General features: G+C 41.2%; 1 protein-coding gene across 1 annotated transcript in view; it reads left to right on the top strand.

The window, feature by feature from the left end:
• Positions 1-26,753, top strand: part of LOC136858171 (solute carrier family 22 member 2) — a 509,914-nt gene that overhangs the window by 451,373 nt on the left and 31,788 nt on the right. The window contains exon 17 of the mRNA XM_067137526.2: positions 23,642-23,807. Within this exon, the coding sequence (XP_066993627.2) occupies positions 23,642-23,807 (166 nt within the window). The remainder of the gene's footprint in view (positions 1-23,641; positions 23,808-26,753) is intronic.

The following is a 26,753-nucleotide window of genomic DNA, read 5'->3' as shown; positions in this document are numbered from 1 at the left end:
TTAAGGTTTTACGTTTACAGTCTTATTTATTTACACTACACAGAGGTCTGTTCATTGATTTAATTATGCAGTTGCAATCTGTTTGGATACTGTAAGTGAAATGTTGTTTTAAAAGACGTAACCAAGCTGCCTTCTTTCCTTAAGGTTACTGACCTCATATTTACATTACGGTGTGAGGGAATCTTCCCACGTTGACCAAGAAACAATCTAAATGACACGAGAAAGAATAAGCTAAGCCTCTGTTATCCTAATTCTACCATCTAAATACATTCCTGAAAGACACCCTATCATATCTAACCTATAGTATTTACACAGAGCAATACAGTCACGTACCAATCACACTGTTATTTAATTCTAAGATGCTGACCGCACCTGTCATCCAAATGACTGAATATTACTGAATGTTCTGATGATTTCACTCGTCACAGTGGCTATGGTAATGTCTCACCGACGACGGTGTGTGACAATAGTCCAATTATTTCATATCATGGTCACTATAATAATTTAAACTAGCTTGAATATGTCGCTTAACCGAAACATCATAGGTTTCGGACTGAAATAAATAAGCATGTGACCTACATCTTGAAAATACATCTGACTGTAAGATCCTCGTAAAATATCCATTAATTATCCTTACTAAATAAAACTACGACTGAACGGTCAAGCAAAAGTCATGGACAATAATATTATTATTTAACCTTCGTAGCAAAATGTTACCGTGTCGTGTATTTATCATCATTATTATTATTATTATTATTATTATTATTATTATTATTATTATTATTATTATTATTATTATTATTATTATTCACAGGTCTAATTTGAAAGTATAAATAATTGGGTGTCAGTTTGACTCTGCTTCATATCAGAGGACACAATCTCTAATCAACTAAATATCAACTAAGTATTCCCAGTGTGTCTGGATGTTGTGATCATGGCGGTATTTATATCCTGTGTCCGAGCATTTATAAGCAGGCAACTGCCTTCTCTATCATTTACTGGCATGGGAAAGAACTCTGCGGACTAAATTTCGGCACCTTGGCGTCTCCGAAAAACCGTAAAAGTAGTTAGTGGAACGTAAAAACCAATAACATAATTATTACTGTGGATGTTTTCTGCCCCCATCAACGGGAGGAGGAAGTACAACTAGACAACCATCCCCTCTAAACACCGACAGGAAAAAATATGAGAAGTCGTATGTCAGGTGGTCAAACTCTGAATGTAGGCCCAAGTAAAATAGGTAACACGTTGAAACAGTGAACTATTTTCTATTGAAGCAACAACCAGATCACTCTCCTTCATCTTATCCTGCCCCATACAATCATGATCATACTTAAGAGGCAAGTCTGCGCAAACTAATCTTTTCAGACATGCCTCTGCGTGTATGCCCATTAAGTCTGTCGACAAGAAGTCCGCAAATAAATCTCCAACATTCTGGCGCTGCTTGAATTCAGTCGGAGACTGTGACAAATGCGTTCTTTCCAAATTGCAGTGAAGCATAAAAACGTAACATACGAATATGAAAGTGCAAACAGTAGCATACAGTTGCTTGAAGTCAACGTTATCTTACTCGCTTCGTTCTGATGATCCTCATCAGCTCCCCAGAGATTATATTGATCTGCTTACTTATAGTCATTCAAATCAAATTGCAGAAGTGACTGGTTCCATTGACAGGAATGATTATTCTCATATTTTCCTTGTACAGCTCATTAAACTGTTTGTCGTCGCCAGGTCTTTAGGAAATTGAAATAAAGGCTGTGCAGATACGATGCTGGTGAATTACAGAACCTTGTAAATTCGGCCTGTAGTTGGAAATTTTAGAATAGCACATAATGATTCATGGCTTGATATCGATTTTCTCCTCTTTTTAAATTTATTTATTTATTTTATTTATTTATTTATTTATTTATTTATTTATTTATTTATTTATTTATTTATTTATTTATTTATTTATTTATTTATTTATTTATTTATTTATTTATTTATTTATTTTTGCCATCCGAAGCATTGATCCGAAGGAATACGTCGTGTGTACACTCATCCATCCTTAAAATTATATTCTACCGAGCGAGTTGGCCATGGGTGTGCAGCTGTGAGCTTGCATTCGGGAGATAGTGGGTTCGAACCCCACTGTCGGTAGCCCTGAATATGGTTTTCCTTGGTTTCCTATATTCATACTAGGCAAATGCTGGGACTGTACCTTAATTAAGAACACCGCCGCTTCCTTCCCACTCCTAGCCCTTTCTTATCCTATCGTCGTCGTAAGACCTATCTGCGTCGGTGCGATATAAAGCAAATTGTAAAAGTTACATTCATCCACCTAATTAGTTTCAAATCTTTATAAATTTACCAAGCATTCAAAGTGTATAATCATAAATAGAACAGCTGAGTACGTATCCAATTACCATTAGTTCTTTCTCGGCAAATCATGAAGTCTGAGCGTGTACTTCCGACTTGCCTCTCGGAGACAAGTGTATGGTACAGGCAAGTAGCACGTAAGTCTGCGCGTGTACTTCCGACTTGCCCCTCGGAGACAAGTGTATGGTACAGGCAAGTATCACGGAAGTCTGCGCGTGTACTTCCGACTTGCCTCTCGGAGACAAGTGTATGGTACAGGCAAGTAGCACGTAAGTCTGCGCGTGTACTTCCGACTTGCCCCTCGGAGACAAGTGTATCACTTTCAGACCGAGTACGCACAATTGTGCGGGTTCGTATTTTAGTTATCCCTGACCGTATTTGATGTTTTTTCGGCGCTACACCGGACTGCAGTGATTGTGCAGGACACGTGGCGTGTATTTCAATTGATTTTAGTATGCGCTTGACCGCCAGGGCGAAGGAAGAAGAGTTTAAAAAGCACAGTTGATCGGCGAGATGGCAGGAAGCAGTAGTGCCGAAAGTAAGTATTTATTTACTGCGTTTATATTAATCTAGAAGCTTTACTGAATACCGGAATATATTCAGTGAAGTGTGTACATTGGTTAGTGAACGTAAATTTTGAAGCTACACCATCGTACGTGATACAACGAGGTTTTGAATTTTGATACGCACAATTGTGTGGGTCCTGTTTTTCGGATGTTAGTTTTTATTTTGTAAAATAAACTATTAATATGTGTATTGAGGAGCATTTTAGTCAGTTCTTGACGTACAAACGAAAATTCACACCTCCAGTTTTCTTTCAGGTCTGAAAGGGGTATGGTACAGGCAAGTATCACGGAAGTCTGCGCGTGTACTTCCGACTTGCCTCTCGGAGACAAGTGTATGGTACAGGCAAGTATCACGAAAGTCTGCGCGTGTGTGGACTCATGATTAGAGCCGGGATTTTTATGCAATATCAAAATGCGAAATACGTACATAAAAATGTAGTAAATATCAGTGAAATATGTGATTAAATATGCAATATTCATAAAATATGTAATAGTAATAATGCACTAATTTTTTAAAAAAATGTTCGGATATTCCTTTTATTATGACATGGTTGTGATATGAGACATTAAAATGGTTTTAAATGCCTCCATATTTTATGAGTGAATCATCGTTGTGGCTTTAGATCAGGGCCTCTCAGGGTGTATGCGCCGGTGCACTGCACGGTGCAAGGTGCAGGAGACGAGTTCACTAGGTTGACCAGAGTGCAAACCCCATACTCCTCTTTCCCTACATCTGTCTCACCTGTTCGGCCTATCTCCACCTTTTCACTCCCCCACCCCCTCCCCCCTGATTCTCATCTCACTGCGAAATTTTAACGTGCGGTGAGCGGAGACACTCTGCTGTATGGGACAAAGTTACCGGTGTTAAAAAAACTCTTGCAAATTGGTTTGAGCAAACAATTTATCTTCTCTAGCTCTTCTTTTCCTTTTACTTTGCAATCATACCTGTAATGTCTGGAACAAGGGATCGGCTGACAGCAATTCTAACGTTCTTTAAATTACAATAAATACTCGCCGGCAATCTAGTTTTCGTGCAAGTCAAAACAAGAAGAAAAAACAAAAACCTTTGACAGATGCATGTGGAACAAAACATAGAATAATAATCTTAGCTGCTTCTCGATGCAGCTTAGGAAAATCTTCCTTCGACAAATTCTCGTAGAGTTCGAGCAAAGCCTTTGTATTGAAAAATAGACCTGTTTGATGGTCACGTAATTATTGTCCACAGTTTAAGCATTTGGCTTTATCGTCTCGACTGACAAAAAATACGAATGTTTCCAGTTCGATTGAAATGGACTTTCCGAAGTCTTTGCTTTCTTCTAAACTGGTTGCTCCATTATTATGTTGTTGTCTTGCGCTTATCTATTTCACTGTTAAACAAGCCGTGTATATCCGAACACTTCGTCGCTCTCAGCATACTACACCATCCGAGTCGAGCTGAGTCGGGCCGATGCACAGTGCACGGAGCCTCTACGCCTTGGTTTGCACGCGTGATATTTGGGGTGTTTGAGAGGCCCTGCTTTAGATAATTGATGCAGTCTACTGCCTTCTAATTTTGACAATATTAAATAATCAAACCACTTCAGACATGTAAATATAATGTTATGCACTGTAAATCGCGGAATGTATTACACTGTGTATTGTTGTACCTATTTTCCTGTTGCCTTCATGCTCTGAAAATGAAAGAAATAAATATTACTAAATAAATTTAATTATATGAATCTGTCTTTAAACCCCTATTAAGTGACAAAATAGTACGGCAACTTTTTAACGTGATGCTCGTCCGTGTTTTCCATTGCGATAAAATTATCTTGTACGCTGAGGACCATTCAACATGGCAGGAAGTCACCGGTGCATATTTTAAAAGATAAACTACCTGGGTGAAATATCTTCTGGGGGCTCTTCTTGTTCGCCACTAATGATCTTACAAACAGATACAGAGCTTGAATAACCTAGATTTTGTTTCAAGACTGCATGGAGTTTGTTAGAAACTTTCTTTGACCAATGAAAGGCCATCCCAGATTCTGAGAAAGGATTAGTGCTGTTGTATGCAGTTGAGGCACTCGGGCCTACTATACAGTATTTCACAGACAAAGGGTTGGTCGGTAGATGCAGAGTGGCTCTCAGCCCGTAAGTGGCCACGGCTGGTCGTTGGTCCAACAGCTCCACACTCCGACCGGCCAACCGAGCAGAGCAGGGGTGGTCACGGCTCTACCGTGGCTCTACGCCTCTGCATTCGGGAGGCGGGACAGGGCTGGACCTCACGGCTAGCCCCAACCGTCGGCTGTCCTGAGAATGGCTTTCCGTGGTTTTCCATTCTCCTACACTAAGGCGAATCCCAGGACAGTTCCCAGTATAGGCCACGGCCGCCTTCTCCGAGCATCTCCTTCACCGTCACAAATAATCTCTCGGCCTGAGAGACGGCGTGACCGTCTAAAGGCCCGCCTCCCCCTTCAGGGGAGGAATGTAAACATTTTAGTAGTAGTACAAAGGGTTAGAAATCCCAAATTTAAAGCCAACTTAAGTAACTGAGATATCTTCTATTATGAGATGAAATTCGCCAATTATTTTAGCATAGTCTGAAAATTAAACGAACTGACACAACTTCTTAATTTTTAAAAATAATTACCTAGATATGTACAAAAAATGTTTATTGGGCGAGTTGGCCGTGCATTTAGGGACGCGCAGCTGTGGGCTTGCATGCGGGAGATAGTGGGTTCGAACCCCACTGCCGGTTTTCCGTGGTTTCCTATTTTCACACGAGGCAAATGCTGGGGCTGTACCTTAAGGCCACAGCCGCTTCCTTCCCATTCCTAGCCCTTTCCTATCCCATCGTCGCTATAAGATCTCTCTGTGTCGGTGCGACGTGAAGCAAATAGTAAAATTATATTATTTGCATAATATGTAAAAAAGATGTAATATCACCAAAAGTATGTAAAATGAAACACAGGTATAACCATATCAGAACCACAATTCGCCGACATTTTTTCAATTTCAGTTGTCCACAAGTAAAGGAATGGAGTATGTTCTACATAAGAATCTGGGCCCTACTCATGACCGAGTGTTTGGCTAATACATGGCGGCTGAACTGGACTTGGCCACACAGTCCCTAGAGTCACTGTAGGCTACTTCTGATTGCTTCTGACATCTGGTGACTGTACTTATAACTACAGACTCACAAGGCAACCACTAGATATCATGAAGGTCGTACTTCTCAACACGAAGCCCAGAAAAGCAGAACAACATTCGACCGCTATAGCAGAATTGCCAATCGTTGCGGAATTCCACTACGCGTGATGGAATTTGATTGCCTTCGAGACAACAAAAAAAAAAAGTGAAATGTGGGAATTGTAGGAAATATAGCGAATTTTGGTGACACTGCAGCTATCGTATGACTCAGACTTCTTTCACAAGCCAAAGACTGCTACCTCGACTCAAAAGTCCTTACTACCCACCGCTTGGTCACGGGTCGTTGGTATCAGACGTGATTTGAGTTGATTTCCCAGTGAGTGATAAAGCCGGTTGTTCTATGTCGAAGAAAAAGAAGGAAGTACAGGGGTGAGATTTCGCATTCCAAAAGTCAAGAGACTTCTAAAAACATTGGAATCAGTTAGTGAGCGTAACACTACGCAGGTGAAGTGTAAGACATGTAGGCTATTAGGTGCGAAGACAAGGGAGTTAATGAAACACATCGGGGCCAGCAACACCAAAAGTGCGAAAATTACTGTACAGTCTATACAAAATGCAGTTCTTAGACCAGGAATGTCCGTACACGCCATCAAGGTCCATGGAGGATGGAAGATGTAAAGGCCTCCATTTTTCGTAACTTCAGCACTTAGAGGGGTAGAGTGGTTAGCTTTATACCCGGTTCCGATCAAGTGGCTGCACCACGAAGCTATTAGCTTGCATTCGGCTGATAGTGTATTCGAATCACACTGTCGGCAGACCTGAAGAAGGTTTTGCGTGGTTTCCCATTTTCACATCAGGCAAATACCTTAATTAAGGCCAAGGTCGCTTCCTTCCAACTCCTAGCCCTTTCCTATCCCATCGTCGCCATAAGATCTATCTGTTTGGGGTGACGTAAAGCAAACTGTAGAAATATGAAAAATAAAATCTATACACGGCCGCTTTTGCCCCCAGGAATTAACCTGGTATTTACTCAATTTTGGTGTAGGCTAGGAGAACCTCAGTGCCACGCGCCGCTCCATAAATGGAGATGTTATTTCTTAATTTTTTAAATTTCCTAACGGTGAATCGATCCCACGTCTTTCTCAGTGAGCTAACCACGCCCTTACAGCCTCGGTTAGGCAGCTCCTTTATATAGGTAGGACATTATTTCATTTCATGCTAAACGAACAATACCGTTTTATATTATAATTATCGGGCTGAGTGGCTCAGACGGTTCATACTAAACGAACAATACGGTACCGTTTTATATTATAATTGCCGGGCTGAGTGGCTCAGATGGTTGAGGCGCTGGCCTTCTGACCCCAACATGGCGGGTTCGATCCTGGCTCAGTCCGCTGGTATTTGTAGGTGCTCAAATACGCCAGTCTCATGTCGGTAGATTTACTGGCACGTAAAAAACCCTTGCGTGACAAAATTCCAGCACCTCGGCATCACCGAAAACCGTAAAAGTAGTTGTGCGACGTAAAGCAAATAACATAATTATTACATTATACACTGACTGACAGTGACAATGCAACACCAAGGAGGAGTGGTTCGAAAGGGATGAAAGTTGGGGAAAAAACAGAGACGGCACGGACGAATAATTGATGTTTATTTCAAACCGATATGCAGGTTACACAATGCGCACGGCATCGACTCAGTAGGATGTAGGACCACCGCGAGCGGCGATGCACGCAGAAACACGTCGAGGTACAGAGTCAATAAGAGTGCGGATGGTATCCTGAGGGATGGTTCTCCATTCTCTGTCAACCATTTGCCACAGTTGGTCGTCCGTACGAGGCTGGGGCAGAGTTTGCAAACGGCGTCCAATGAGATCCCACACGTGTTCGATTGGTGAGAGATCCGGAGAGTACGCTGGCCACGGAAGCATCTGTACACCTCGTAGAGCCTGTTGGGAGATGCGAGCAGTGTGTGGGCGGGCATTATCCTGCTGAAACAGAGCCTTGGGCAGCCCCTGAAGGTACGGGAGTGCCACCGGCCGCAGCACATGCTGCACGTAGCGGTGGGCATTTAACGTGCCTTGAATACGCACTAGAGGTGACGTGGAATCATACGCAATAGCGCCCCAAACCATGATGCCGCGTTGTCTAGCGGTAGGGCGCTCCACAGTTACTGCCGGATTTGACCTTTCTCCACGCCGACGCCACACTCGTCTGCGGTGACTATCACTGACAGAACAGAAGCGTGACTCATCGGAGAACACGACGTTCCGCCATTCCCTCATCCAAGTCGCTCTAGCCCGGCACCATGCCAGGCGTGCACGTCTATGCTGTGGAGTCAATGGTAGTCTTCTGAGCGGACGCCGGGAGTGCAGGCCTCCTTCAACCAATCGACGGGAAATTGTTCTGGTCGATATTGGAACAGCCAGGGTGTCTTGCACATGCTGAAGAATGGCGGTTGACGTGGCGTGCGGGGCTGCCACCGCTTGGCGGCGGATGCGCCGATCCTCGCGTGCTGACGTCACTCGGGCTGCGCCTGGACCCCTCGCACGTGCCACATGTCCCTGCGCCAACCATCTTCGCCACAGGCGCTGCACCGTGGACACATCCCTATGGGTATCGGCTGCGATTTGACGAAGCGACCAACCTGCCCTTCTCAGCCCGATCACCATACCCCTCGTAAAGTCGTCTGTCTGCTGGAAATGCCTTCGTTGACGGCGGCCTGGCATTCTTAGCTATACACGTGTCCTGTGGCACACGACAACACGTTCTACAATGACTGTCGGCTGAGAAATCACGGTACGAAGTGGGCCATTCGCCAACGCCGTGTCCCATTTATCGTTCGCTACGTGCGCAGCACAGCGGCGCATTTCACATCATGAGCATACCTCAGTGACGTCAGTGTACCCTGCAATTGGCATAAAGTTCTGACCTCCGGAGGTGCATATGGCCCTGAGGTTCACTCAGCCTACACCAAAAATGAGTACCGTGTTAATTCCTGGGGGAAAAGACGGCCGGGCGTAGAGCTAACCACTCCACTCCATCAAATGCCGAGGTTACGGATAGTGGAAGCCTTTACCTTCCACCCCTCCCAGGGCTTTCAAGGCCTGTACGGAGAAGACTTTGCTTTCTTTGCTTTTTTTTTAAGCTATGATGTATTACGCCCTTCCTGCGTCCAGGCCGGGTCACGTAAAAGAAATCTCGACCAGTCTCTCAGAGTTCTTGAATGGTAAAATGTTTTACGCGGGATCAGAAAAGAGAATTGATACGCCGAGTGCTATTTCTATCTCCCTGTAGATTCGATGGACGTCTCCATCCGACGTATGCATGGTTCACATGAATATCCAAAGATTCCATTGCCTTAACTCAACGGTACCTTATACTACTACAACAAGCTATAAATAAGACATCAAATAAGCCTTAATTACTATGATTTGTTGATAAAATGGGAATCTTGGAAGAGAAAAATGGAATAATAACAATAATAATAATAATAATAATAATAATAATAATAATAATAATAATACATATTCAATTAATTAATTATTATTTAGTGGACTGAAATTCTCGGTTAGCAATTGTATTCTTCATCTCCTTGAAATTCATTATATTTTCATATTTACAAACTATGCCAATAAAATTAATGAGGAGACTTTCGTGATGTTGAGGTCATGTTACTCGACGCTAGGTCCTCTGTTCGGTGTAATTATTTGTATTTATTTACAGAATGCTTTAATGAAATATTGCTTGTTAAGGTTATTTACATGTATGCATGTATATCTGCAGCTATGGATTATGTAGGAATGGGTTATCTCGTAATATCTTTACTCTACTTCCTCCTAAGCATCGGGAAAATGTGATAAGTTCCCCTTTATTTAGCACAACTCTGCTTTAAATCAATTGTAGGCCTAATTACCAATTCATTCACATTCTTACTTAAAAATAATCTTCCAATATATATAAAGTAGCCGTTAAATCTAGAATGGTATCTACAACCTTAAATTAGTTTAAATATGGTTATGTGATCTCGCGTAAATCCATTACAGCATTAGGGAAAAGTTATTCTTGAAATACTATACGATATTAACTCATCTCGATTCTCATTTACGATAGCCATGACCGTACAGTACGCGAACTTTTTCTTGAGCCCTAGTTCCCATTCAGCACTATGGAGTTCAAGGCTCAAGAAAAAGTTCGCATACTATACATGTTACTCTACATATGTCATGCATAATTTAAGAGAGTGCATCTTTTCAGAAGAAAATCCTAATTTACTATGTCCAAGTATAATGCATATTCATTCTTATAATGGATATCTTTCGATGACCAAGTGCTAATATCCTATTCTACGATAGGTTATACCGGGCGAGTTGGCCGTGCGGTTAGGGGCACGTGGCTGAGCTTGCATCCGGGAAATAGTGGGTTCGAATCCCACTGCCGGTAGCCCTGAAAAGGGTTTTCCGTGGTTTCCCATTTTCACACCAGGCAAATGCTGGGGCCTTAATTAAGGCCACGGCCGCTTTCTTCCAACTCCTAGGCCTTTCCTGTCCGATCGTCGCCATAAGACCTATCTGTGTCGGTGCGACGTAAAACAACTAGCAAAAAAAAAAAAACCGAAAGGTTCTGATACGTTATAAATCATATTATACACGAATTCCTGATCAATGCAATGTTATTAGATCCCAAACACAAGTGATTCTAGTCTGCGTCAATTATCCCCTTTTTTGCTTAAAAAGAATTCCATTTCTTCTTTCATTTTGACGTGTCACACATATTTCTATTCCATTCATTTTATATTTTTTCTATAACATCTCTATATTTCCTTCATTTACTTATTTCAACTCTCATCTCTTCTTGCTATTCTCAACTCTTCACATATTAACTTCATTTTGACGCATAAGTAGTTTTACTCTCATGTTTTCTCCTCATTGGATCTAACTCTGGTTGAATTACATCATTTTCTACTATCAGCTGATACTTCCGTATTTCAGTACCTCTCTCTTTATTATAGCAACGTATCATCTACTCTTATTATCTAACCATGTCATCTGCATTTATATTTTAACCCATCACTTGGAATCTACATAACACTCAAAAGTACCCTTTTTAAAAGAACATATCATCTACAACATAACAATAACTGGATCACATATAGCTTTTAATATCCAACTAGGATTTGATTATTTTTGTAGATGATCACCTAGGCCTATCTCCCTTTATATTGATCTAATGGAGAAACACTCGCGAGAAACGAACATGATGTAGGTTATTTTTGATGATTAAACAGCACAGTGTCAACACATTTATTTATGAAACTTTTCTATTTTTCCGTTGCCTTTGGGATGATTTATGCTTGGTTCATTCTGCGCTGTCGGGAGGGCGATCTCCATACAGCACGGCTGGCTATACGGTCGTCGTCTGCAATGATGGTTGATCATACCTCCTCTCAGGTAATTCCGAGTAGCCTGTAGTCCATCTTCTTAAAGATTCATCATCTCGTTTTGCTCAATGGTGGAAATACAAAACATACATACAATCAGTCGCTACATATTATATAAGCAAAGCCTTCTAATTTAACAGATAATAATCTCCTCTTTTAGAATTTCTTTGGTTAATCTATGGCTTTTACACTGACTGACAGAGCAAATGCAACACCAAGAAGGAGTGGTCACAACTTTATGCCAATTGCAGGGTAGACTGACGTCACTGAGGTATGCTCATGATGTGAAATGCGCCGCTGTGCTGCGCACGTAGCGAACGATAAATGGGACACGGCGTTGGCGAATGGCCCACTTCGTACCGTGATTTCTCAGCCGACAGTCATTGTAGAACGTGTTGTCGTGTGCCACAGGACACGTGTATAGCTAAGAATGCCAGGCCGCCGTCAACGGAGGCATTTCCAGCAGACAGACGACTTTACGAGGGGTATGGTGATCGGGCTGAGAAGGGCAGGTTGGTCGCTTCGTCAAATCGCAGCCGATACCCATAGGGATGTGTCCACGGTGCAGCGCCTGTGGCGAAGATGGTTGGCGCAGGGACATGTGGCACGTGCGAGGGGTCCAGGCGCAGCCCGAGTGACGTCAGCACGCGAGGATCGGCGCATCCGCCGCCAAGCGGTGGCAGCCCCACACGCCACGTCAACCGCCATTCTTCAGCATGTGCAAGACACCCTGGCTGTTCCAATATCGACCAGAACAATTTCCCGTCGATTGGTTGAAGGAGGCCTGCACTCCCGGCGTCCGCTCAGAAGACTCCACAGCATAGACGTGCACGCCTGGCATGGTGCCGGGCTAGAGCGACTTGGATGAGGGAATGGCGGAACGTCGTGTTCTCCGATGAGTCACGCTTCTGTTCTGTCAGTGATAGTCACCGCAGACGAGTGTGGCGTCGGCGTGGAGAAAGGTCAAATCCGGCAGTAACTGTGGAGCGCCCTACCGCTAGACAACGCGGCATCATGGTTTGGGGCACTACTGCGTATGATTCCACGTCACCTCTAGTGCGTATTCAAGGCACGTTAAATGCCCACCGCTACGTGCAGCATGTGCTGCGGCCGGTGGCACTTCCGTACCTTCAGGGGCTGCCCAATGCTCTGTTTCAGCAGGATAATGCCCGCCCACACACTGCTCGCATCTCCCAACAGGCTCTACGAGGTGTACAGATTCTTCCGTGGCCAGCGTACTCTCCGGATCTCTCACCAATCGAACACGTGTGGGATCTCATTGGACGCCGTTTGCAAACTCTGCCCCAGCCTCGTACGGACGACCAACTGTGGCAAATGGTTGACAGAGAATGGAGAACCATCCCTCAGGACACCATCCGCACTCTTATTGACTCTGTACCTCGACGTGTTTCTGCGTGCATCGCCGCTCGCGGTGGTCCTACATCCTACTGAGTCGATGCCGTGCGCATTGTGTAACCTGCATATCGGTTTGAAATAAACATCAATTATTCGTCCGTGCCGTCTCTGTTTTTTCCCCAACTTTCATCCCTTTCGAACCACTCCTTCTTGGTGTTGCATTTGCTCTGTCAGTCAGTGTATATCAGACTCCCAATATGTCTGCGAAATTCTCAAATAGGTGTGTGGTAAATGATAGTTTTATAATTTCTTCTAGCAATGATATTGCGTTCTTACGATTTCTTAATTATTTTGTCGGTTCTATTCCCTTGAAACCCTTAGCCTCGTTGATTTTCAAGTATTGGTAAATACATGAATTGAAACTAATGGGTTTCAAAATTCTATTGCTGGATTTAGCGTTTTATCTGCGTAGAATTGTATCTGATATCTTCTTTTAATAAATTTTCTCCTTTCTTGGTGCCTTTATGAGGTTGAATCTACTCCTTATTCACGATACGTCTATTCGCTAAGATGGCTAGTCGTTTAGTTGTCTTCTACAGTGTTGGATCTTTTTTTTTAACAATCCGTCTCCCTTGTATTGTCTCTTTTCACTGCCCTCATGAATATATCTACTTCGACATTGCGTCAATCTTATCTTCTATGGTTTTTATATGAAGTCATGAATTTTACTTAATTCCGCTCTAAGTAATCACGCTCATTTGGAATCGATTGATCTTTCATTTCGGGAATAATGTAATGGCACGGTATCATATTACAATAGTTACATTTCAGGGAAAATTAAATAGCATTTTTTCTGTTTATTTAGTAGGTCTTTTTGTACTGGAGCGGAATGTAGCAGAATTTCAATACATTCAAATCGGAACTCGTACCTTCTGGTTGGCGAAACTGCTAAAACAGTCCACCGGCCAATGTAGCATCACTGCTACAGCAGTGCCAGCTCTCCCGACTGCTATAGCAGTTCAATGGATTGAAACGTTTGATTGTAAATTGAAGTTAAGGTACAAAGTACACATGGAGGTTTCTATTCAGTGTGGGGAGCTTTTCTAAATTGTTTTACTGATATTTTCTAATTTTTCTCATTTTCTTGTTTTCATTTTATTTGATTTTATACACACACCCAGTCCCCGAGCCAGTGGAAATAACCAATTACGGTTAAAATCACTTGTACGGCCGGGAATCGAACCAAGGGCCCCTAACAATTTAGCCATGGAGCCGGACAAGTATTTGCAAATACTGTACTTGCACCTAGCCGTGCGCACAAGATTGATACATGCAACACAGCATGCTTTAGTCCGTCGCTATAGTAGCAAGAAAAGATGCGCCGTCTAAACGCGGCATTATGGAGGCGTCTTGATGCGTTGAGTCATTCATCGGTCACAGAAGACTCGAGTGACTTGTCACCGTCCATTTCGTCCATGCAGTACTGATCCTGAAAAGGACGTAAAAAAAAAAAAATAATAATGACTGTACCTAGGTACTTGAACAACGCGACCTTCTTGAGTCTTTCTTCTTCAATGTTGATGGTGCCATATGTCTGGATCCCACTCCCCATGTATTCCATCTCATTCCTTTGCTCAGTTATACAGGATCTTTATTTATGCTTGGCAAGGATTTTCTCGCTCGACCTTGGCCACCAGTGACGGTTCAGTTGCCGGCTACCGCGCGTGGGTATATACGGCAGAGTACGGTGCTCAAAATCATTATCATGCATTATCATGCATTTTATTCACCATTTTTACAGTTTATGCTCAAAATGTTCCCCATGCGCTGCCAAACATAATCGGCATCTCCTAATGAAGTTTTCGGTTACTCTACCGTGTTCGTCAGCACTGATGGATACAATTGCAGCTCTTTAGTGTGTGAGGGTTGTTCCCATAAACTACATTTTTTAACATTCCCCACAAATAAAAATCACATGCCGTTAAATCTGGGCTACGAGGAGGTCACAGGTTTTTACTTATGATCCTCGTACCATACACGCTTCATTAAAGAGATAACGACCTTTACGTCTATTTTTATTGTTTACTGAACCTGTACGTTTGAATCTCTTGGCCAGTTGTTTTATTGTCCGATTGATAGGAATGGGTCTCTCTGGAAATTTCGTTCGAAACTATTGTCTTGTCCTAGCGCACGATTTTATGCACTTAATGTAAGTATTGTGCAGATATAAACGTTCACGTAACGAATATTTCACATACATTACAGCAGTATACACAATCACAATAAAACACTATACAATTCGACACACAGTACGCAGTAACTTCATTGAACACCCTACTATCTCGGAGCTCAGCTCTCAGCAACAGCTGCAGGAAGTGCCGGAAACCGCGCGCGCCAGCGGCCGGCATCGGCCTATCATCGGCGGCCAAGGTCGAGCGAGAAAGTCCTTGCCAAGCATAAATAAGGACCCTGTATTTGTTGCTCCAGTTCTGTGCGACTTTTGGACGCACGGAGGACGCGGGCGGAGCAGTACTTGTACCCATACATAGGATAAACAAGTGGATACAGAGTCAACTTGACTGACCCGATCCTTGTTAAAGGGCACAGGCTGAATACCTACTTCGTGTAGGTACAGAAACTGCTATGAATAGGAAGAATGATGGATAACGTATGCTATAAAATATCAAAAATTGATAGCGGAGTTAAAAGTAAACAGGTGATAGTGGGTTAAAACCCCACTGCACTGCCCAGAAGATGGTTATTCACGATTCCCCAATTTCACACCAGGCAAATGCTGGTGATGTACCTTAATTGACGCCACGATCTATTCCTTCCCACTCCTATCCCATCGTCGTCATGAGACCTGCCTGTATCGGAGCAACGTAAAATAAATATTTTTTTAAAAAAATGAACAGGAACATATCTCAGAAACCTTAAATAAGTAATTTTACCCACTACAAGACAAACTCACGTTTTCTGAAGAGTTTGTTGTTTGAAAGTAGACCTTTTCTGGACAGTGAGAAAGTTACTTAGCCTCACATTTTATGGCCTGCTGTGTTACACCACTGTGTCAGCCTTAGAGCATTAATACTATAGAGTGCGCTTAGCGCCACCTCGTCCATGTTGCAGCTTGAAGCCAACATCTCGATCAGCCGACTGGGGGGTAGTTCGAAGCAGAGTCCGAGAGGATATAAGTAAATTGTCAAACAGCGACATTCGAAAAGGCGTGAAATCGGAATATGATATGTACCCTACTTAGCTGTTGTGGTTAAGCGTAAATTACAATAAAAACCATGGACATAAATGCATAATTACGACGGAAATGTTTAAAACCAAAAGAGACCTACGATAGGATACACCCTCATTATGATCTTTTTTTTTGCAAGTATTACATCCCCGTGAGTAACACTAATTGTTTAATGTTAATTATTTATTATAATGTAAGAGACAAGTATTTTTTTCCAATTACCGCATCATATTGGGATTAATAGCTGAAAGCGTAACTTCTGAAAGTTGTCCGTAAGGAAGTGTAGCCTAATTTGAAATATTAATGCGACTGACATCTACAATAAACACTTCATAACTTCCAAAAACAACTTTAAAATACTGTACTTACCCTGCTCGGTGTACTTTTGACTGAAATAGGCCTACTTCAAACCAATGCCCAACAACACAAGATGCAAAGAGTGACACATAGCCTACAGGACCATTATGGAAAGAAAATAACACAAGTATCATACTTAAGTGAACCATACACCACCAACAGATGGCAACAAAAATGAACTCTCCAGGGTAAACGAAAAACAGGTACCATAACAAGAAATATTCACTTATCATAAGTCATAAAAATTCACAATACAGTAGGGTCAACTGCATATCAATTGGCACTGGTTGTAGTACCTATTTATGCCTATGAAGCAGGGATCTGTTGTAATATGCTGCTTCAACAACAACAACAACAACAACAACATAATAATAATAATAATAATAATAATAATAATAATAATAATAATAATAATAATAATAATAATAATAATAATAAAGGGATACATAAAATGCTACACAGGTAAAATTTCACTCCACTGCCACCTACTAAATTAAGCTTAGTTTAAAGCCCAACATAAACTAATGCACATGCCACATTTGAAGTAGGCCTATAAATAGGAGGTCACATCTGAAGAAAAGAAAACATCCTGCAGCATTCAGTAATGTTGTTCCCAAAATACAGAAACAAGACATTCCAATATAAAAGTAATTTAAGAATGAATTTCTATTAAAATCAACCTGACTCATAGACAGAATGATTAGAGGGAATATGCCTAAAAGTAGAACACTAATACAAATCAGTGAAACTAGCATACCACACCAGCATCCTCTTACATTAGCAACTTGAGTCTATATAAATATTCCAGTCATAGGAAGCATAGAAATCCTCATATAGGCCTACACACTCTAACACGTTTATATAACAAATGCAATAATTATATTATAAAGCAGCCTACCTTATATTACTGGTTCCTGAATAGAACAGTCTTTGTGTGAAAGCTTCGTACCCTCACACTGTGAAGTTTTTCTGTTTCAAGCCGTGCTTTATGGTGTAACCTCACTTTAAAATATTCCATCAAAACTGCTCGCTTCAGCTGATGAATGTGGTTGTCAAGGGGCGGAGAAGCAAATGTATGCTCCTGAAGTTCATCAAACACTTCTCTCTTAGCATGGTTCAGTACTGCCATTACAAGTACATTTAAAGGGTCCTTCATCCTTGTCATTTTGTGCTGGAATTGTCGCATCACCTTTTCACCTTCCCTGCAGAGGTATATCACATCTAATGACGGGTTGAAAGGCCACCTATGTTTTTCCTCTTCAGGAGTGCTGAATGTGAAACTGCTGTTTGGAGAACCACCTTACAAACATCACATTTAACTGCTTTCTGTAATCTTTTCACAACAAAACCTGCTATATATCCCACTACATCCTCAACATACAGTGTCAGGTTGGCTGGGTGTGGATTGTAGTCATGATCATGACTAACAAAAAGTACATCAGTACTGTTGGCAGGCAGATGAATAGGATCACCAGTTATTTGACTGCGGTCTCTACAATTCATAATAACAGTAGGGTCAACTGCAGAGCAATTGGCACTGGTTGTAGTACCTATCTGTATATGGAGCAAAAGTCTTTTATATGCTGCTTCAAACTGCCTAGCTGTGGGGTTGTTGTTATGACCACCATGACTCCTAATGGCACTAAAAAGTACTTCCAGGTGATCCTGACTAAGTTTGTAGGTGAGCAGAAAATGCATCTTCAGCTGTGGCATGTTCAAAATTGAGTCATACACTCCTAAGACAGACTTTAGACACACAATCAAACCTATGAAACCAATTTTCCTAGAGCACTTCACTAGACAAACACCACCATCCATCTCTTGCAGTGATTGTATATATTCAATAGCCTCCTGAATGTAGGCCCTCGTACTGTGGATATTCTCTTCTTTCAGTGGTTTCTGCCATCCCTTTGAACAAAGATTACGGCTGTTCAAGATATCAAATATATTGTTCATGAGCCTAACAAATTTTACAGTCTCCTCACACCCTTGAAACTGAGGAAGATTTAAGTCTCTGTCACGTCATTGCACTTGCAACACTTTCACTGAATGTTTGTGTGGCGAGCTTTAGTTTCACGGGTTCCTTCTCCCAGTGAATGTGCCTTTTGGTAAGTTTTGTTCCTAGATGAAGGCCCTCGATACTCTGAAGTTTCTCTACTTCTAAGTACCTCCAATCTATGACATTATCACCCCTGGCAAAAGTTCCCTTATAGCATGGCAAGCATCTAGAAGAATAAACACTTTAGAATCATTTGAGGGATTTTCAAACCAGTTCACCATATTATTTTCATCAAAAGAAGCTCCCAAACAACGGGCCATGGATAAATTAGAAGCAGCACCATCAAAAGTAAGTGACACTACAATTACATTTAGGTCATTTAAAAATTTAAGATACTCAATCACTAGGTTTGCTCTCTCCGAGCCACTTAAACCGTTAATCAAAAAATAACCCACTGGCATTTTCCAGTGTCCATTTAGTGAGACCACCATAAACACTAAAGCCTCCTTGGCTTCTGGTAAATCCTGATCCTCGATTTCAGTACCACAATTCACATAACCAAGAAATTGTTTTCCATCAAATTCAATGTGCTTCCGGATGCACATTTCATCCATCATCAGTGCACACACTAGGGGCTTTCCACTGATAGCCATCTCCTTTCCTTTCGAAATGAGAGCAGTTGCGGCCTCTGAACTGAACCCTGGCTTACCATCCACCGACTGATACCACTTCCGCAGTGTACTTGGATGGGGAAAACCATGAGGAAATACATCCCTCAAGTAGCTGTATGCACGACTTGAATAGAAATTCAATGTAAGTGCAAAGCAGCGTAGTTCAGGAGGATACTCTGCTCTTGTATCACCATCCTTTGTTCGCATCAGAAGTTGGCAGCAGCAGGAGAAAGACATTTCTGGAACAATGGAAGTTAAAAGGTGCATTATGCTTTTTCACAAGTTAATTTATGGTATTACATTATTTTTGAAATATTTGTTTAACAGAGATTGTGATACAATAAAAACAAATTACAAACTTCTAAAGGCTCCAAATTTTATGTATGTATGTCTGTCTGTTAGGTCATCAACCCAGAGACTGGTTGGATCCTCAAATAGCACCACCAAAGGCTAGCAGATATAGGAAAACCGAAAAAAATATTTAAGCTGTTGTTTTCTTACCTCAAGCGTGCAAGCAGCATCTTCAGTTATCATTTTCTCCTTCAGGCTTTCCCATTCTGCAGCTGTTAAATAGCTCGCCGATACTTCTGCCTTTCCAATTTTAGCTTCTTGTGGGATTTATGAATAACTTCCCTGGCAACCTGCATGAAGGTCTGGGCTTTCCATGGTGACTTTACCATTTCCTCAGTGTAATCACCAAAATATTTTCTGAACACCTTTGTTTTAGGAAGAGACTCATTCTCCTCTTCCTGAGGAACACTGAAAAATATGAAAATTATAAGGGTCAACAACAAAAATGTATTACCTATGTGTAATACAGTAACCTAATATGCTGCAATAGATGTTGCAGTTGAACAGTATGTTAAATGTCTTAGACACAAATATTTCACATAAGGATGACAGGCCACATTCCTGCATAAATCTATGGAAAATAATAAAAAAATAAATAAGAAAATCTGCTCACACACAACTTGTTGATGCAACAGGATCCACTTGAAGTTTCCTCTTCACAGGAGGTTTTCTCCTCTTCTCAGCTGGTAAAAGGTTGGGTGGAAAATTAAAAATTTTTGGTACTGCATTTGGCTTCAGTTTAACTCCCACACCAAATGCTTGATTATCAAAACATTCCGGTGAAAAATGCTTAGAGCATAATCTTCAATGCTTTCCAGGCAAGAAATTCTCTCTTCTTAATGCAACTACCCATTGCTTTTTCCTTGTCTCATCAGCAGGAAAACTGAAATCAATAAAAGCACAGTATTCAAAATTGCTGTAACTGGGAAACTGGAACTGTAACCAATACAATAAACGTACGTATTCTACAGACACCTGACAACAACTGTATGAAACCCCTTACATCATCATCATCATATTTACGTAAATATTTACTTACCCGTGAAAGGAAATGCCAGATCCTTTTTTGAAGGTCTCCTTGCATCCATACGCTACGCAATAGTGCACCATCGCTTCATTAACAGTAGCTAAAAGTCACTTTTAAGTACGCTGAACACTATTCTCGCCTATAACACAATGTTCAAAATTCTCGCACTACCCACCAGTCAGCTGATTGAGATCCTTGCTTCAAGAATGTGACGTCATCAGCCATCTATTGGATATATGATCGAAGGTGTCAGCAGTGTAGCTGATGATTAGTTAGTGATTACTTCATGTTCAAAGAAAAGATAACACATTATAACTTAATGTGTCAAATTTTGTATTGCCATAATATCAAAGAAGAAATGTTAAAGAGGCCTATGTATTGGAGAAAAAAGGAACAGTTCGATGTAATGCATCATCATATTTCTGTTTCCCTTGATAATTAGGTGGCTTGGTTCTATAACGGCCAATATTAAAAAAAAAAAAAAAAAAAAATATTTTGGGCTACAGGTTTTGAAGTTTTGCTTATAATGGTCTAATTATCTTTCAAATACTAATTTTAAATGAGCGTAGGCCTACGCTTTCTATATAGTAAACAATTGCAAAAATACGCGCGCGCGCGCGCGCGCGCGTGTGTGTGTGTGTGGGGGGGGGGGGGGTGAATCCTGATGCCAGCACATAGCCTACTCCTTATCGAAGAGCACCAAGGGGTCTGCTCAAGGCTTAACGTCACCAGCCGACGGACGAAGCCCCACCAACAGCGTCATACGCCCTCACTCCATATGAACGCCGCGGAGAGGTGTGGAATAGAATCCAGGCTTTTGACACACAATATAGCGACTGGAAATTGTATACCACTACCTATCCTACCCTGCCAGCTAACATTCCGATGGTGAAACGTTATTCGATCAACGGGACTCGAACCGGCTAACCACGGCGTCAGACCATATAGACCTGACGCCTTAACGATCATGACCACCAGGTCGGCGCATGAAATGTTTCTATCACATTTACAAAACATTCAACTTCTGTAATTTTTAAGGCCATGATACCGAGCTCGATAGCTGCAGTCGCTTAAGTGCGGGCAGTATCCAGTGTTCGGGAAATAGTAGGTTCGAACCCCACTGTCGACAGGCCTGAAGATGGTTTTCCGTGGTTTCCCATTTTCACACCAGGCAAATGCTGGGGCTGTACTTTAATTAAGGCCACGGCCGCTTCCTTCCAACTCCCAGCCCTACCCTGTCCCACCGTCGCCATAAGACCTATCTGTGTAGGTGCGACGTAAAGCAAAAAAAAAAAAAGTCATAATAAAATCAATCCGTCCGTCCGTCCGTCCGTCCGTCCGTCCCTCCATCCATCCATCCATCCATCCATTCATTCCAATAATAACAGTAAGCCGGGCTGAGTTGCTCAGGCGGTAAAGCGCCGGTCTTCTGAGCCCAAGCTGACAAGTTCGATCCTCACTCAGTCCAATGGTTTTAAAGGTGCTTAAATACGCAATCCTCGTGTCGGTAGAGATAATGGCACGTAAAAACAACTCCTGCGGGACAAAATTCTGGCACCTCAATGTCTCCGAAAACTGAAAAAGTAGTTAGTAGGACGTAAAATTAATAACATTATTACAACAACAATAATCATCACTATACCACGAAATTCAGGATTGAATAGAAGCTCTGTCTTCTTCATGTTAGCAGACACTGTTTGGCAATGTATTAGAAGATTTCGTAATAAAGTCTCTGTCCGGCTCTTTGGATGAATGATTGGAGTTATGGCCTTAGGCTGAAAGGGTCCCGATTTCGATTCCCGGTCTGGCAGGGGATTTTAGCCGTGTCTGGTTAGGTTGTGTTTGTCTTTGTACATACTTACTTACAACTACAGAAACCGGGCAGCTATCCTCAATGTTGATTTTGACGCATAGTGGTCATAGTGTAGATAGAGACCATTATATAGGCTACACCACAAAAATAGGATGTAATTGAATAGTAAAGTTACTGAATGTTGTTTTCTGTATCGCAGAGACACATAAACTGGAAATGTAAATTTTTACAAAATCAAATGTTGTTCTTCCAATAATCAGTAATAATGAAAATAAAATTTGTGAGGGTTTTCTTTATTTTTATATGAACGTTGTCACTTCTTCACTCCGCCTTAGTAGTGTGTATGGCCTCATCTGACATGTTCAGGTTTTTGACGCACTAAGACATGATTGAGAGTAGTACATGTCTGGGAGTTTCTGTGGAGGTTGTTGACGATTAAAAACAGTCGTACAGTTTGATGTGCAGTTACACGGACACCGGTTGCCCTCAAGAAGTCATCTCGTAATTGTTGAGCAGTCGAAGTTGGTGTCTACGCTGTTAAGCGGATATTCCTGCCTTGACGTGGCGCTGTCTCCCTCGGTCGACATTCCTTTGGTACATTAGTCACATCATTGGTCTCACGGTACCTTTTCCATGGTTTTGACACTGCACTTTGGGTAACCCCTACGAAATGTGATAGGCCTACTGCTACTTATGAATGTCCATCCTAAATCAATACCACAATTCTAAGGTTGCCATTGATGCTTTTACGGCCCGTTTGAGAAGCCTTTCTCGTGGACAGTCGAGATTTTCTTCTGAAGACGCAAAGTTCTCTGCGAAACGTAAATAATTTAACCTTATTTTCTTGACACAGCATAAGCCCAAAACTACAATATTGGTCAAACTGTGAAATAGGCCTCCTCATTACACATGAAACGTAAACACTAGCTGAAGCTCGTATTTCACTGTATACACTACTGCCAGTCTTCACCTGAAATGTCATAGTTCATCCCATGCTCAGCACAGACCATAGGCAGCGAATCTGTTGTATTGCACACAAGGAATTGAATTGGTTATGTGTATAGTGTGTACCATTTACAATAGGACTTTACATACTCTACCACATAACTTACCTAATATCACAATATTATAAACGTTTCTTGAGGTGTATACCTATATTGTGACTGGAGACTCACAATTACATAACGCTCGCTCAGGAACGGTCTCATGTGCTAAATAGTGAAGAGGATCTTGAGAAAAATAAGGTACTTTGCATCACTCTTTGGTAGAAATTCAGAACGTACCGTATTTATATTTGATCATGCAGTGTTTCTTATTTGTTCTATCGTTAGGCTGATGCCTGAATCTGTTCGATGGCTGATGGCGCGGGGCCGCACAGAAGACGCTCGTCGTGTGTTACTGAAGGTGGCCAAGCAGAATAAAACCACTCTGTCAGAGACGCTGCTCCATGACTTTCTGTATGGTCGCCGTGAACCTGGACAGTCCAATGCTTCACAGGTCAGTCATTGTACCTCTTGTTATTTATTTATTTATTTATTTATTTATTTATTTATTTATTTAAGTTATTGTGCTGATACCTAGTACTTACCTAGTAATGAATAACAAATACACAGTGATTATGAAGTTCACATTGTCTCTAGCATGTTATTTCTCAACATTAACATAAAAGCTTACTGATAAAGGACAGTTTTCTGTGGTTTCCCAGTTTCACTCCAGGCAAATGCTGGGGCTGTACCTTAACTAAGGCCACGGCCGCTTCCTTCCCAGCCCTAGACCTTTCCTGTCCTATCGTCGCAATAAGACCTATCTGTGTCGGTGCGACGTAAAGCCAATAGCAAAAGAAAAAAAAGATATAGGACAGTAGATAGAACATGATCCAAACACGCACAAGGAGAGGAAGAGGCTTTTTCCCCACCACCGCATAACACCATGTGCTGACCTTCAGAGGGAGAGAGGACAGTGAGGAAGAGAAGAATTCTTACATGCTGAACGCATGTGACTGTCTAATTTCTCTACCACACCTCTCAGGAATGTCTACGCGCATCTAGTGATGGGATAATCGAATACAAAATAATCGCTTATTCGATTATTTCATTTATATTTCTCATTCTATTATTTTTCGATTATTCATTCGAATGAATGGGGCAATTGAATAGTGAATAATTTTTTCCATCCGATTATTTTTTCGATTATCCATCCGAAACTCCATTAATCAATGAGGCAATCGAATAGTGAATGTTTGGATTCGATTATTCATTCGGAACTGCATTCGAGTGAATGAGGCAATTGAATAGTGAATGCTTTCGAAATAATCGGATGAAAAGCGATATTATTAAGACAGTTAATTCACTCATCTATTTTCAGCATTTGGGGATACGTTTGGAAAAGGCGTATTTCTATTTTTCATTACAGTTCTATCCACTTATTTCAATCGATTACCCATCCGACACACTTACATCGAAAAATTGATTCATGACGCATCCGAATATTTTTTATTCTTTATTATTTTTCTCCTGATCTACAGTAAATTACCCAATTGATCTGTTAAGTGAGAAAAATAACATGTATAACCTAAAAGCCAGAATAAATTACACTAAAATGAACAACACTGAATAAACGGCATTCTTTCTCCCCATACATTGGCGTACGGCCTCTGATCAACCCTTATTGGTGATCCCATAAGCCATGGCAATAGCCAAAAAATTAGTGTAAAGTAATAATAATAATAATAATAGAACGGCATAGTCGGCACTTTGAAGTTTACAGGCCTCTACATTTCCTTCCGGCTGAACTCGCGTAACTGGCACATTCCATGACTTCTATTTTCCAGTCCAGTACGCTGATTCAGCCATAACATAACACCACGGTCCCGTTTGTGTGTCATTTCCTCACTCCACTCACATTACCTTAATTACATAATCAAACAGCAGGCCTCATCCTTTCATCACACCGTATTTACTATTACTCTCTTGCCATGATCCACTCATAATATAGTCATTAAATCTACTTGTCATAATATTCATATACTCACAATATACTCTCACCTTTTACCATCAACCGTCAACCACATCACCACTACATCACATATCCTTCAGACTTACAAACTCAGATCCCTCTATGACTAACCCTCGTACCACGCCAATCATCCTCTTATACAGTAAATACAACACATTCGTTCCAAAACAATTGATCCAACAATGACTTAAACTCTCAGCCACCATCACTCCCATCTCTTCATATGACACTACCTCTCTTTTCATCTCTCTCTCTTTCCTTCCAACCTTCACTTGCTAACTCTTAGCCATCATAATCTCTTTTATCAGCTCTAATATCCTTCATATCATACGTTTAAACAATCAAAACACAACTCCACCCACTTCATGGCACTACCTCACTTGTCATCTACCTCTCTTTCCTTCCATCCTTCACTTGCTTACTCTTAGCCATCATACCTCACTTACTCTCGCTCATACCTTTCATATCACACGTTTAACAACCAAGATACTGCTCCACCATTCACTTACATTTCACTAATAATTACTCACACTTCATTCTCTATCAATACAGCTTTCTTACCATCATAACACACTTTACCAATATATTCAATACACTATTTCCACCTCAATATCATTTCAACACTCGCAATACATTTCGATATAGCAACTGTGATATCTAAACAACTCCAATTCGGCCTCCTTATACATTTCCCTAATAATTACCCGCACTTAAGTATCTATCAGTCTATCTATCTTGCCATAAATACAGCAGCAAAACACCTTCAACCAATAATTTCATCATACCAACACACTATCAATAAAATAAAATAAACATTATTGGTTTATATCTGCCTAATAGAACACTTACCCGTCATAACACACTTAAACCACACATTTTTACAAAACTAATAACACTTCTGACTCATCATCTAGAGATTTTACAATACATCTTGACCATGATTACACCAATTCCACCTCCTCCATGATATACTTACTATTAATATCATTACACCACTCACTATAGATTTCAATATAACAACCGTGATAGCTAGAGACATTGCGTTTCATAAATCACATACTTTTACGTAACTAACTTAAAAACACCTCTCTCACTTTAAGCTTTCACCCTGTTTTCACTACTATTCCCTTATTTATCAGTACTATTTTTAACGTTTTTACTTCGTATTACGGTACCCTCGTCCTTGCTTATCATTCCCCACATGTCTCTTAAGCTCTTGCTCCTCCCTCTGGACATATTCTGCTCTAGCTTCTTACGGGCTGCCTCTTCCAATTCTCTTTTACTCTGTGTCTCCATTTCTTTCCAGTATTCACTTCTCTGCCTTTCCTCTTCTCTGGCTGTCACAATAGCTGCACCTCTCGTCCTTCTTAATCTCGCCCCCTTATTCACTACTCCTTCCTTATCACTGTTTATGATTCCACTTTCACT

The sequence above is a fragment of the Anabrus simplex genome, chromosome 1, assembly GCF_040414725.1.
Source record: "Anabrus simplex isolate iqAnaSimp1 chromosome 1, ASM4041472v1, whole genome shotgun sequence".
Lineage (NCBI taxonomy): Eukaryota > Metazoa > Arthropoda > Insecta > Orthoptera > Tettigoniidae > Anabrus > Anabrus simplex.
Note: the sequence above shows the minus strand (reverse complement) of the source record. Positions and strands in the feature narration are given on the sequence as shown.